This window comes from Erpetoichthys calabaricus, chromosome 14 (genome assembly GCF_900747795.2).
Source record: "Erpetoichthys calabaricus chromosome 14, fErpCal1.3, whole genome shotgun sequence".
NCBI lineage: Eukaryota > Metazoa > Chordata > Cladistia > Polypteriformes > Polypteridae > Erpetoichthys > Erpetoichthys calabaricus.
This window is the reverse complement of record NC_041407.2, coordinates 110327620-110342437: the sequence shown is the minus strand read 5'-3', so window position 1 is coordinate 110342437 and position 14818 is coordinate 110327620. Positions and strand designations below refer to the sequence as shown.

At 41.1% G+C, this 14818-nt stretch overlaps 1 protein-coding gene across 1 annotated transcript; it reads right to left on the bottom strand.

The window, feature by feature from the left end:
* Positions 1 to 2264: 2264 nt before the first annotated feature.
* rpl27 (ribosomal protein L27) lies at positions 2265 to 10773 on the bottom strand. The gene is made up of 5 exons (XM_028819786.2): positions 10681 to 10773; positions 8234 to 8316; positions 7221 to 7390; positions 5294 to 5404; positions 2265 to 2354 (listed from the first exon to the last, which is right to left on the bottom strand). Exons 2-5 carry the CDS (start codon positions 8312 to 8314, stop codon positions 2306 to 2308), a joined length of 411 nt encoding a protein of 136 aa, XP_028675619.1. The 5' UTR covers positions 8315 to 8316; positions 10681 to 10773; the 3' UTR covers positions 2265 to 2305.
* Positions 10774 to 14818: the final 4045 nt, after the last annotated feature.

The following is a 14818-nucleotide window of genomic DNA, read 5'->3' as shown; positions in this document are numbered from 1 at the left end:
GACAGGTGGCTAAAGCTTCACGAGGCTTTGAAGGCAACAGCACAGCGAGAACACGAACAGCACTACATGGACCAACGGTGCCCAGTGAGGCATTTTCATGGCATGGCAAACACACAGAGTGGCATTGTGGAGCAGGAGTGTACTTGACCTGCAATTAAAAAAACAAAAAACATTGTGGTCCTTCCTGATACAAGAAATGTGAAGTGCTGGCACTGGTCATTAAATGTATTAATGTGGTGTCCATCAACCAGACAAGGCCAAGTGGAGGGTGCACATCTACGTAACAAGGTGCCATACTGTTAAAGCCCGGTGTCCACCACCAAGCAGGCAGACAGTTTGGAGGCCAAGTGGGTATCCAACCACCTAGTAGGTTGATGGGTGTAATAAAATGGACAATCACCAAGGACTATGAAGCTACAGCAGGACTGAAGACCAGAAAAGCATCTCCTTGTCATCGGCTGTGCATCTCTCATCTGTTTACATCACACATTCAGGAGTGCAGTTTTAAAAATCACCATACTGGAGTAGCGCTGACATTTCATGAAATCCTAACCTGAAGGAACTGACATCCATGAAATGAAGAGCTTGTCTTGCCACCGGAGATGTCCGTCCGTCCTCATTTATTTTTTAGAGATAAAACTGACAAATGGTAACAACAACAACTTAAAACCCAGATTGTCTTCTATAGCTCCAAACTGATGTATTAGCACAAAATATGTGGTAAACATGAAAAGCCTGAGCTACCACAGAACATCTAAAAATATCAAGTACAAGGTGTGAGCCAATAGATGTTAGATTTAGTAAAATTCATCTTAAAAGTGTGAGCGCTGCAAGGAGTCCAAACTTGCACTGGGTTGCTACTTGATGGAGTAGGCCCAGCTTCCCATTTTCCTGAACTGGGATGGACAGAAGGATGCAAACACTTGACACACATAACTGGATCGTCTTTGCTCAGGTAGGCCCCCTCAGGACACCCAATACACAAACTCGAGTCGATACCCCGTGCCGAGTGCAGAAAGCAAACCAAAAGGAGAGGTTTGTCAGGTCAAGTGACCAAATCGAGTGCCTGACAGCAAGGCCTCTCCTCGTCACAGTGGGGGAGAAAGAACGGCCCGTGTGTGTTAAATATCAGGAGCATTGATGCCAGTGCTCCCCAAACTCCATCCTGGGGACCCCCCTGTGGCTGCAGGTTTTTGTTCCAACCCGACTCATAATCGGTGACACCTGATAACGCTGATCAAATTTAATTAGCTGGTATTTTTTTTATTCTACATTCAGAAAAGCACAGCAGCGTGATTTTTACATTTAGAAATATTTCTGCTTTTGCTCTAGATTTAAATGCTTAACTCTCTTTTTGTTGGTTTCATTATTTTTTGCCTTTTCTCTGTACAGTTTTCCCCCTTCATTGTATCTTAATAATGACAATTAAAAACGAGCAGAGCAGACACGCAGGCAAACAACACGGAAAAATCAAAGCCTAAAACTACTGTGGCATCAGACCCAATAATTAGTAAATAATGGATCAATTAAACTACTAGAACACCTGGGAAAGTAGAATGAAAATATTGTTAAAAAGAAAAAATACATTATTATTCCCATATAACTGCTTGGTACATTTTAATAAATATATTTTTTAACCAATCTTAGTTTTCCAATTCCTTTATTTTTCCCAAAACACAGACCTTGGGAAATAAACAGTTCACTTAATGAGCCCAGGAGACCAATTCAAACCAGAAGCTGACCGAGTTTGGGGAGCCCTGCTTCATGCTACCTAATCACCTCTGGACACTTGCAGGCCCCTCTACTACTACCTACCTCTCAGGCAGGACACCTGAAGGCCCCCCGCCACATTACAGGCAGAATGTCGACCCCATTTTCGGGGTATTTTTAGACTGTAAGCTGCAGCGGTGCTCAGACTCACAACTGACATTCTTCTTAGTTAGCCAATAAAGGGGTCACTTTGCTTGGCTGTTCTCTACACTCATAATGGCTAACAGTACAACACCCTAGTGCTACAACTGACGTTTGGAAAAATAGTTACTGTAAAATAAATCAGTTTCACAGCTGAGCACCCATTTCTGCTTCAGCCCCAGCCAGGTTCAGTAAAAGAAAGGGAGGACTACTTCAACTTTTAAGTGTATAATTTGAATTATACATAAATATAAAATTGACAAAAAAAAGCTACTGCATAACAAATGCAAATTTTGAAAATATGGAATAAAAACTCATTTTTGACACAGTTATAGAAAACAAACATTTCAGAGTGGTGTTTATACATTTATTTTTACAATAATGCGGAAACAACTTAGAATCTGAGCTTTTGGAAGAACCACTTATTCTTGCCAGTCTTGTACCTGTGAAGAATACAGAATAATGTCAAGAGGCAAACAATACATCCGAGCAATTAGCTTAATAATAATAATAATAATACATTTTATTTATATAGCGCCTTTCCCATGCTCAAGGCACTTACAGAATATAATAAAGAACAGCAGAATATACAGTATATAGCATTGTACAAACCAGATAAACAAAGAAGATTAAGACAGTAACTTCTGAAAAAAAAAAAAAAAACAGACATCATAATTGATGGTCTCGCACACACACAGGTCACATGAGCATCTTGACAGAGACGTAAACTGAGAGAAAGGTAATGAAGTCAAGTAGAGCTAACAGCCTTCCTGAACAGACGAGTTTTGAGTTGTTTTTTAAAAGAATTCATGGAGTCAGCTGACCTGATTAATTTCGGTAGGTCATTCCAGAGTCTGGGCGCTATACAGCTGAAGGCCCTGCTGTCACCCATGGAGTGTAGATTAGTGAGGGGCACAACAAGATTACCAGAATCAGAGGACCTTAGTGGGCGGGCAGGCACATAGTGATAGAGAAGGTCACTGATGTAGTTTGGTGTGAGGTTATTTAAGGCTTTGTAGGTTATTAGTAGGATTTTATATTCGATTCTGTAGGACACAGGGAGCCAGTGAAGATGGAGCAGGATGGGTGTGATGTGCTCGCTGCTGCTGGTTCGAGTAAGGACTCTTACAGCTGAGTTTTGAATAAGCTGGAGCTGTGATATAAGATTAGAAGGAGCACCTGCCAGTAGGGAATTACAATAATCGATGTGGGATGTGATAAAAGCATGGACAAGTTTCTCAGCATTAGAGAAGGAAAGGAAGGAGCGAACACAGGATATGTTATGGAGGTGAAAGTAAGAAAAGTTTCTTAATGTGATTTATGTGGGCGGAATACAGCAGAACACTTTAAAATCAAAACTATAAAACTGCTCAACTTCTACTGAATGAAAATGTACCCAAGTCCGATTTAAATACTGAGAAGCTCCTGCAAAATCTACAAATCCAACACAAATTTCCCCGTCTTCTTCAAAAGCACGTACAATACATGGGAGCGTTGTTTCCAAGAGCCACTAATCTCGACCAAAACACCCAACACCAACGGGATACACAGGCGCTTTCTGTAGACACCCTCACTAGATGTGCACTTTACAGACAGAGATACACCAGGCTACTAACACTGAAATATATATATATATATATATATATATATACAGTAATCCCTCCTCCATCGCGGGGGTTGCGTTCCAGAGCCACCCGCGAAGTAGGAAAATCCGCGAAGTAGAAACCATATGTTTATATGGTTATTTTTAGAATGTCATGCTTGGGTCACAGATTTGCGCAGAAACACAGGAGGTTGTAGAGAGACAGGAACGTTATTCAAACACTGCAAACAAACATTTGTCTCTTTTTCAAAAGTTTAAACTGTGCTCCATGACAAGACAGAGATGACAGTTCTGTCTCACAATTAAAAGAATGCAAACATATCTTCCTTTTCAAAGGAGTGCAAAGCAAGCAGTCAAAAAAAAAATCAATACGGCTTTTAAGTATGCGAAGCACCGCCGGTACAAAGCTGTTGAAGGCGGCAGCTCACACCCCCTCTGTCAGGAGCAGGAAGAGAGAGAGAGAGAGAGAGAGAGAGAGAGATAGCGAGAGACAGATAAAAAAAATCAATACGTGCCCTTTGAGCTTTTAAGTATGCGAAGCTCCGTGCAGCCTGTCCTTCAGGAAGCAGCTGCACACAGCCCCCCTGCTCACACCCCCCTACGTCAGCGCAAGAGAGAGAGAGAGAGAAAGTTAGCTGGATAGCTTTTCAGCCATCTGCCAATAGCGTCCCTTGTATGAAATCAACTGGGCAAACCAACTGAGGAAGCATGTACCAGAAATTAAAAGACCTATTGTCCGCAGAAACCCGCGAAGCAGCGAAAAATCCGCGATATATATTTAAATATGCTTACATATAAAATCCGCGATGGAGTGAAGCCGCGAAAGGCGAAGCGCGATATAGCGAGGGATCACTGTATATATATATATATATATATAGCTCCCAAAATGCACTTTAATTTGGCTTTTTCAAAGCTGCATTTTAATTTTATTATTAATTAATTACATATGCGTAGAAATATCAGCTGCTTTATGGACTTGCAGTCATTAATCTATTCTCCTCTGGTCTCTTTTGCAGTATTTGTGGTGGGGTTTTGCTCCTCCACCACTTGATTAAAGTACTGAGCTATCGAAAGATACGAGTGAAAGGCACTATATAATAGATAGAGATATACAGTGCCTTTCACTATCTAGTAGATCGATAGATACTTTATTAATCCCAAGGGGATCATTTGTTAAGTTAGAATTTAAAGTGGATACTTGACAAGATCATATATTCTAGGACAAAGTTTAAAAACCAATAGGAACAACCGAAGCACATGCTCAGGCAGGGCTTGACAGTCCTTTACTTTTGGAAAACATCCCGACAGATTTTTTGAGTTTTGTTTTTCTTCTGACCTCCCTGGACATCTGACCACAGCATCACACATCAGATTTAAAAACAAATCTATGAGGACTTTGTCTACTGTAATACTTGTATATCTACATTGTGTGTATTCATTTATTCTTATTTATGAATTTCAGTATCTCATTTACTCAAAGTTTTCTTTGTCATAAAGCACTTTAATCTACAGGATTTCTACGAAAATCCATCCAGCCATCCTTATTCAACCCGCTATATCCTAACTTTATATAGCGCCTTTCACTAAACCAGTCAGTCAGTCATTATCCACCCCTCTATATCCTAACACAGGGTCACGGGGGTCTGCTGGAGCCAATCCCGGCCAACACAGGGCGCAAGGCAGGAAACAAACCCTGGGCAGGGCACCAGCCCACCGCAGATTTCTATTAAAATGTGCTACAGAAACAAGTGATAGTAGTTATGTGCGATGTTATCTTACCTCTCTTCAAACTTAACCTTTGCCTCCCGCCTGGCTTTGCGTTTCAGGGCAGGATCTCTGAATACATCCTTGTTGACAATGGTTTTGTCCAATGGAATATCAACAGAGTATCTAAAAAAGAAAACAACTTTAAAATTTAAACATAAAAAAAAAAAAAACTCGTAAAAGTTGGCAGGGAAAAAAAACAAAAACATTTATTGTCCTTGCATGTCATTCAACTGATACTAATAAATACAGTACCATAAGAGCAACGCTTTAACAAAACCTTAAGTGTCAGAATTGCCAATCAGTAATCAATTCAGGACTTAATTACATCAACAGAACATTTTACAATGAAACTTTCATAAAGTATACCATAAAACAGAACAGTGTACACCTGCATTTATTAACATGAATCCCTCTTCAGCCTACAACTCTACAAAGAGGGCCGAAAAGTAGCATAGTAATCAATTTATAAACTAGTTGTCTTACAATGTCATAACAGTACTACATATGTTCTAAGATTTTTTGCACAAATTTCATATAATAAAAATTCCAGGTAATAAACAATGAATACTATTCTGTTGAAATTTCTAGCCAGTGCACACTGAATTTCCTCCAAAAGATTAAGCTGAATTATGATGGGGCACCTATAAAGTCAGGCTACTCTGGCAAGTTAAACATTTCCACAAAAAAAAAAAAAAAACCTCAATGCCATGATGGGGCAACTTAGCTGCCAGTCTTGTAGGACTAAATTATTTCATGCATTTATAAACTGATAGATCAGTTATGTGGTGGAATCTCAGAGAGAATATGCAGCACACTGAACTCTCCCACCAAAGCCCAAATCAGAGGTCTAATATATATGACAGTACAATCCCTCTTAACTGGCCTCGCATTAACCAGCCTGTTAAAATATATATTTTTTTTAATCCAGAGTTCTTTATAAGTATGCACTTCTTTCCTCAAAGGTGAGAGGGCTCCTACTTTCAGAGTGATTTCCGTTTACATATTCCTTTATGAATTTTCCATTGTGCCTCCTTTCTACCTGGCGGCTCCCCTGCTTCTCCCATCGGGCTTCGCAACAGGGGAGTCGCCCTACCTGCAGGTGCAGCTGCCTTCCACACTGGTCCGGTAGCCCTACGATCTCTGGCCATGTCGGGCTCCATCCGGACCGAGACTTGGGTTCTTACCCCAGAAGCCAGGGCGCTCACGCTGGGGTTAAACCAGCCCAGAGCCTCCACGACTGCCACTGCCTTTTGACGGCCAGTTGTCTTCAATACCGGTCAATCCAGCTCCATGATCGCTCATCTGGAGCTACCGCTTTCTTCAGCCCCACCGAGTGTCAGCCAAACACTCATCTGCAGGGGTTCACCTCCCAGCTGCCTGCCTTTGCTCCATTGAATCTGCTCTCTCTCTCTCTCTCCTGTTCTTTCCTGTTCTCCCCCTAGCCGCCTCGTGCTTCTAATTAACATGGGGACGTGAATCAGACGTCGCAATTAGCAGATCCCGGGAACAATTATGGATGCGGACGACTCCTCACCTGTGCACTTAAGCTACGATCGCCCACACGCATCATGAATTCCCAGAGAACTGATCAGCCACACATACTCGCTAAGCCACGAGTGCGGCGATTACTTAAAAAGTGGCCTCTTTGACCTGAGCTGTGGACCCGTTACACCATACTGTCCAGTCGTTGTACAAGAAAAAAACCTGTGTGTGAAATTGTGGATGAAGCCTTGTGGATATGGTTTCTTCAGGAAAGTCGAAGAGGTACAGTACATACCTTAGAAATATATTTCTACATTAAAATAGGTATGCGCCAGATTAACCAGCCAAAACGGCAACCAGCCATGGGTCCAGTCCCAAGGGGGCCAGTTAACAGGAATTGTACTGTAATTAAAATGACCTTTTTAACTACACAAAAAAAAAACTAACAGCTACTGACCGGGTAGGCATCAGGTGGTTATAGTTGTAGACCTTGACAAAAGACTTGATCTTGGATCGCTTTGCAATTTTCTTTTTGCCCATATTTGTGGTAACTTTGCGTGGGTAGCGGTCAATTCCAGCCACAAGTGCATGGCTGTAAGGCCTGTCAGATGTGCCATCATCTACATTCTAAAAAAGGAAAAAAAAACATGCTGAAAAATTATTTTTTTTATTTAGCAATTTTCTGATGTATTGTTTATAATTCACTCCCAGGGTAATTAATGCACACAACAAAGTAAGAAGAGTACTCATTTTAAAGTGCACAGTATTAGCAGTAGTAGTAATAAAGAAAAAAAAAAAAACATGACAGTGTGCCCAACTTGAGCCAGGCACCTTACAAAACACGCATCAAGACAACACTGACTTTTTACTGGACTAATATTCTCCCGTGTACAAAGAAAACATGACGTAAACACAAGCCAAATACATTAAGTTCTTGAGGAAAAAAAAAACAAAAAAAACACACCACACCCCCCCCCCCCCCCCCCCCCCAACTTCAGAGTACAAACCTTCAAATTATCAGAAAACATCACTGGCTTGACAGCAAGATACTCTGCCAATGTAACAACAATCAACGATTCCTCATGGAATACGCTGGTCTCTTTCTCAAAATCTCTTTTGGGGGGTATGTTCTCCCCTCTTTGGAGTGTACAGTTATGTGAATTTCCCATTGGGATTAATAAAGTATCTATCTATCTACAGCTACTTGTAATTCTCTACTATACCAAGATTTTTCACCCACTCACCTCATCATTTCTTCTTAATGCTAACTTTTTTATCCTAAGCCTTTTAAACTAAATTTAAACATAAAATAACACCGATACTCTTGCACCCTTTTTAAACTGTATATACAGACAATACTTGTTGATGTGGATTTAAGAAAATATAAGAAGCTGTTGACCAATTTCTTTCATGGCTACATGCAAAATACCTTATATGATGGGTGAATTTACAAGAAAGCTGAGCCTTTACCTTTACGATGACAGCTTTGCGTCCTGCATAACGCCCTGCAAGGACCATAACCACTTTCCCAGGTTTCATAAACTTGCCCATCGCTGCAAAAATTCAAAATAAAGAACACATAAATGAAACAATAAAAAGCAGCAAAACATGCTCAAAATGTTAATCAAAGCAAATAAATATAATAATGGATAAGGCCTATAACCTGCTGTACCTTAAAGAAATGTCCAGTCGATAATATCTTAAAACATTTGGCCCCATATAGAAGTAATATGTTGATTTTAATCGTGTTTACTCAAAGTAAAGTTCATCTAAATATTTAACATTTATTCAAATATAACAAGATACCTGTAAATATTCCTACTGAGAACCTTAAGTTTAATGGTACCGTGACCCCATGTTCTCAATATTTAATTTTCTCCTTAAACTCTATTGATGGCTTTTGTCTTGAAAGCACACAAAGAGGCAACGACAGACCCAAGGTGCATTGTTACTTCTACTCTTTCAAGATGTCACAAAATTTGGACGGAGAAACAGATCATGGGCCCCATACTCTGATCCACAACCATCAATAACAGGTGAAGCGGGTTACCATGTCTGGCTGAAGGGGCTAAATTTATGAAATCAACCAGAGCAGAAAGGGCCATCAGTTATTTATACAGCATTATGAATACTTTGGTAATTTGTAGCAGCAGCACATAAACAGAAAACACTCCACACTGTTTAGAAGCAAAACCTCAGCACATTTTAACAACTCAATTTTACAAATGAGAACTTATTAAAACACTATTTCAGTAGACTGGTAATTTCTTGATGGTTAAAAAAACTAAATGGTTTCCATTTAAGTCACTTCTTTTTTTGAGCAGTTTTACAACTGATTGACTTATTACCAAGCACAATAATGCATATGAACACAGGGAATGCAGAATGGCCAATCAAAAGAACATGGAAGTCCTTGGGGTTTTTGAAGCCGATTGGCTAAAGTCTGACAGCCAGATGCTCTCTCACATTACACTTCTGCCTTTACTTGGGCTTGAGACTGGCACCAAGTCAAGCTGGTGTGCCCCCTTGGTGGCCATATCTAGGATCAGTGGTAGCCCCAGATGGAGAATTAGATGCAGAGATAACCCACCAAGTGCAGCAGCGATGGAATAATTGGAATAAGTGTCACAAGTACGGTGTGACTAAATTAAGGCAAAAAAGGAATGGTTTATAAGGCAATGTAGGACTGGCAAGAATGTATGGAGCAGAGACATGGGCAGTAAAGGGAGTGCAGGAGATTAAGGAGTTGGAAAGAGTAGAAATGAGAATGCTGAGATGGATATATGGAGTTACAAAAAGGACAGAAGAAGAAATGAGACAAAAATGGGGTAGAAATCTAAAAGTAGATTCACGAGGTATGGCCATGTTAGGAAGACATACAGAAAAAACTGACAGAAATAGTAGCACATGGAGAAACAAAGTGGGAGACTGAAGATGAGATGGAGAAAAGATTTGAAGGAAAAAGATTTGATGGGGAGGTGCAGGACAGAACTGTGCAGAGAAGGCTGACCATGCAGAGAAGAGGTGCAAGACTTCAGGGATGACGGAGAACACTGGGGTAACTCAAGAGAAAAAATACATAGGCAGAGACAGGACCAAACATCTGAGGCAACAACTTAAAAACGACGTCCATTACTTCACCAATTTTCGCCTAATTATTCCATTATTAACTAGAAAACATGTATAGTACAAAAAATGTTTAGATCAAAGTCGTCTCAAAAGATTTAACAGTATTTTTCATGTTCCTTATTGTTTAGTTTGCATCTTTATCTCTCATCCCCCTACTCCCATATTGGAAGGCTAAAGGACGTCCACTTCAAACGTGGACCCGTCTGGACTGCATGTTCCGTGCAAACAGAAGCCTAACGGGATTCACGATCTAATTTTTGCTATAAATTTCCTTAAGAAAAACAAAAACACTAACCTTCCTATAAGATACAGTGGTCGGGGGGGTTAATAAAATGCGGCTTTATCTGTAGCGACACACCAAAATAAAATGCGTGCATTTAGGAAATTCACGGGACACGGTCTACAAGTCCCTTCCTTTTACTTTTGCAGGCAATGCCGGTAGAAAAACCTCAGCGCACACTATAGTTTTCTTTTCAATTGAAGACCTCGGCTATGCCGACCACATCGTAATGCTATTCAACCCAAAACCTGCCATTCGTATGGACTGAGAAAGACGCCTTTATCCACGAACTGCTTACGAGCGGCCATGTTTTCCCTCATCTTCTGCGGGTACACACAACGTCAACCCTTCAAGACACCATCTTTCCTCATATTAACAACGGTTCGCAAAAATCATCAAAGGCTTAAACTACAATTGAATGTACTTCTGTCTGCCGTAGGACCGCTTAGACGTTTCTGTGCATTTGAAGAGGATGCAAGGCGATTCAATCCATGAAAACTCCACTCACCGATGCTGTTCGATGGCCGCCACGGACAATAAAGGAAGTGCGTAGGGCGCGTTTGACCTTTCACCCTGCGCCTCGAGTGACGTCAGGTTCTCGCTAAGAACAGATAGGGCGCCTTCGGATGGGTACGCTCACGGTGAAAGCGAGGCTAAGGCGGATCTTCCGGTTTGAAGAAGAACGTAAACGCGACAAGAGTACATGTTTAGGTATTTGGAGCTGACTTTATTAAGGAAGCCACTTTTGTTACCTGTGAGATAGTTCGTTAAGATTTTTTTCTCTTGTGCTCAGCGACTACGAATATCCCCTGGTATTGTATTGATCATTTGTGATCTGTCGCTTTAAATTAGGTTAATAACGTCCATGTTATCCAACCCTGCCATTCTGATACGGTATTAATGATGTGTATGTATGCTTATATGTTATGCATTGGATGTGTTTATTGGTCTCATGGCACAGTTGGCATTAATGATGTATATGTAGAGCTTCCAAAATCTAACATCGCGTTATTATTGCTTAATTAATTAGAAGTGCATGATTAGGGAAATGTCTTTCACGGATAATCAGCCAAGTGATGCGTTACAAGAAGGATGTCAGTCAGGATGTTCGCCTCCTTGTCCTCCTGCTCAGAGTCACATCACACAGTCCAGTGAACTGTGGCTCGTTATTTACAAACGCTGTCAAAATAAACGTGGAGACCCTTTTACAAAACGACCCCACGAAGACATTTGACGTTACTTCAGCTGGGGCGCATACAAATAGAAGACGAAGTAGAAACGTTTTTATACGTTGGGAGCATCAACCGGGCGCATGTCGGATACTTCTCATTCCCTTTTTTCCCCCTCACTTACTCAAGACAGTACGAGATAAGCAAACGCAGTAGGAAAGGATCAGATAAAAAAATAAAGCGTTACTTTCAGCTAACATCAAGAATGAAAAATAGTAAAACCTCAGGACAGCCAAAATGACGCACACTGATTTACAGTCCGGCAGATGGGCGATGCAAAAAGAGTGTTGAGAGCAAGCAGTAGAAGTATTTTACAGTACCGTTTCAAATAAAACATATCCATCCATTCATTCATCCATTTTCTTAACCCACTTATTCAGAGCAGGATGTGGGGAAAGATGGAGCCTGACCCAGCAAGACATGAACAACCTCTGGTGAGGTCCATTAGACGTCTTGGAGGCTGTAAGTAAAGACCCCAGTGTGTGTCTTATTATTTCAAATGTCACTTTTTAAATCTGTCATTCACCTTACCAGTCTGACACATGGTGTGTTCAACACGCTGTAAATAAAGAACAGGCATCCTGGCTGGGAAGGAGGGGGGTTTCATACCCAGACTGGAAACCAGAAGAAGGACAAATGGATTGGCCGGTGGGACAAGAAAATAACCTCGTGTCCCACTGGCATTAAATAACGGATGGAGCAGCGATAGCCAGGAATCGGAATCCGTTCCATTCCCCCATATACCAAGTGGGGGAACCCAGTCGGGACACCCAGAGAGGTGCTTGGGATATGGAGACTGGAAATGCAGCCCTGTCTGAGTCCTTGAGGATCGAAAGAGGGTGCTGTTGGGGGACGATCTCCCTACTTTTTCTATGGCCTGGCATAGCACTGGAAGCATTCCCCTTGGGATTAATAAAGTATCTATCTATCTATCTATCTATCTATCTATCTATCTATCTATCTATCTATCTAGCTATCTATCTATTATATAGTGCCTTTCACTCTATCTATCTATCTATCTATCTATGTATCTATCTATCTATCTATCTATTATATAGTGCCTTTCACTCTATCTATCTATCTATCTATCTATCTATCTATCTATCTATCTATCTATTATATAGTGCCTTTCACTCTATCTATCTATCTATCTATCTATCTATCTATCTATCTATCTATCTATCTATCTATCTCTGTCTGTCTGTCTTCTATGGGTCTAACTTAAAAGGGAGCCAGCCAGCCAGCCCGCTGCCACACGTAGATGAGTCAAAGTCAGGAGACAGCGGCCAACGCACAACAGGAGGACAGAAGGAAGAAGAACTGTTTTAATTTCTGTATTACGAGGGGGAGTCGGGCTAAAGTTAGAAAATGGGATTTATCAGAAAATGGAACAAACCTTAACAAAACCGATAATGTCATTTCTAAATGTACAGTACAGTACAATACCATTTATTTTTGTAGAGCCCAAAATCACACAAGAAGTGCCGCAATGGGCTTTAACAGCCCCCCGGCTTTGACTCACTAAGAAGACAGGGAAAAACTCACCCCCCCCCCCAAAAAAAAAACCCTTGTAGGGAAAAAATGGAAGAAACCTTAGGAAAGTCAATTCAAGGATAGACCCCTTTCCAGGTAAGCTGGGCATGCAGTGGGTCTCAAATAAAGGGGGTCAATACAACACAATACACAGAACAGAACACGAGTAATCCTCAATACAATACAATAGTGCAATAGAAATATTACAAGTACAGAGCGGAATTTAACAGTAGATGGTATCCCATAATCGGATTTGAATTTGTTCAGAGAGTCCTGGAGACATCGGCCATCAAACTGCCTCCTCCTATTGGCCATTCCACAGTTGGGCCAGCCAATCCAATGAAAGGACGCCTTCTACCCGACCATTCCTGAGATCCTCCATCAGAGATGACTTTACCTTAGGCAGGCAAAACAACTTGGCAGGTGGGTGGTGGCACCAAGAGCCAGGCAGGTGGGCAGTGGCACTGAGAAGAGAAACCGTGTTAGAGAGATATCAATAATAAGAGACACGGCTCACCTATGAAGGTGCACCTCCCAGCATGCATGAGAGTGCATATTATGGGATGTTAAAAAAGCGAAGGAGATGCATGTGTGCAGCAGTAGTCATTTCCGTGTAGAGAAACATTTGTTTGTTATAAGTAAGAGTCAGTAGTGTCCTGAATTAATAAGAAGTGTGCGTTAATGACCAGAGGTGGGTTCATTTGCATTTTACTTGTATGTTTTTATATGTTAAGATGCAAAGTTGTTTAAGTGTACTGTTTAGCATTTATATGTTGGGAATATGCCTTAGTCTGCGGTGGGTTGGCACCCTGCCCGGGATTGGTTCCTGCCTTGTGCCCTGTGTTGGCTGGGATTGGCTCCAGCAGACCCCCATGACCCTGTGTTCGGATTCAGCGGGTTGGAAAATGGATGGATGGATGACTATGCCTTAGTGTTAGTTACATGCAGCAATATTATTTAATAATAGTTCTGGTATTACATCAATGTACTTTACTATAAGTTTGTTAATACTATGTACTGATTACTTTTTTGATTTGGATTCTATACTGCCGATAAGCAAGTGCCTAATTTGAGTAATACTGCCATCTAGTGGACTTTGTGTAATTTACCAATAAGTCTTATATATTCTTTTTTATTATAGACCACACATACACCTATATACTGTACCTAATTAAATATAGGTGTATATCTTCAAAATAAATTAATTCAGTTTCATTCTAAGCTGCTGTGTGGAATTCTCTGCATCATTTACCAGTGTCCTGACCGACGCGCCGGAGTGAACACTATAAGTCCTGAACACACTACAGATACAGTAGTCCTTTGCTACAAGCAGAATGGGTGAGGGTTAGTAATAAATTATAACTATCACATTACTCATGTTTTAGTGCTAATGACTAACAAGAGAGATACAGTTTGTACAGTTAATGTCGTCTCCACCCTTCTCAATGCACTTGCTAAACCTGCCTGGCAGTGCCAGGATTCCAGCACAATAAAAGGTTATGTCTTGTCCTCGAACCACTCGTGCACCCGAGTTATTGTCAAAAACACGACATGTCGAGGGGTCCTGCAGTGAGCACTGCAAGTTACTGAGTCTTGCTGAAGACCAACGTGAAGCCTGCTATACCCACCTTTTTGGACCGCTCACAAACCAATTGGGTGGTGGTCGATTCAAGACAAATGACGACGTGAAGAAAGCGGTGCACGAGTAGTGACGAGGACAACACCTTTTATTCTGCCGGAATCCCTGCACTGCCAGGCAGGTGGAGCCAGTGCATTGAGTAGAGTGGAGAGGAGACTCCATTGAGAAGTGACATGCTCAGTTTCGTGAAGGTTTGTTCCATTTTCTAACTTTAACCCCCCGTATATATTGGCTGATATTTGGAG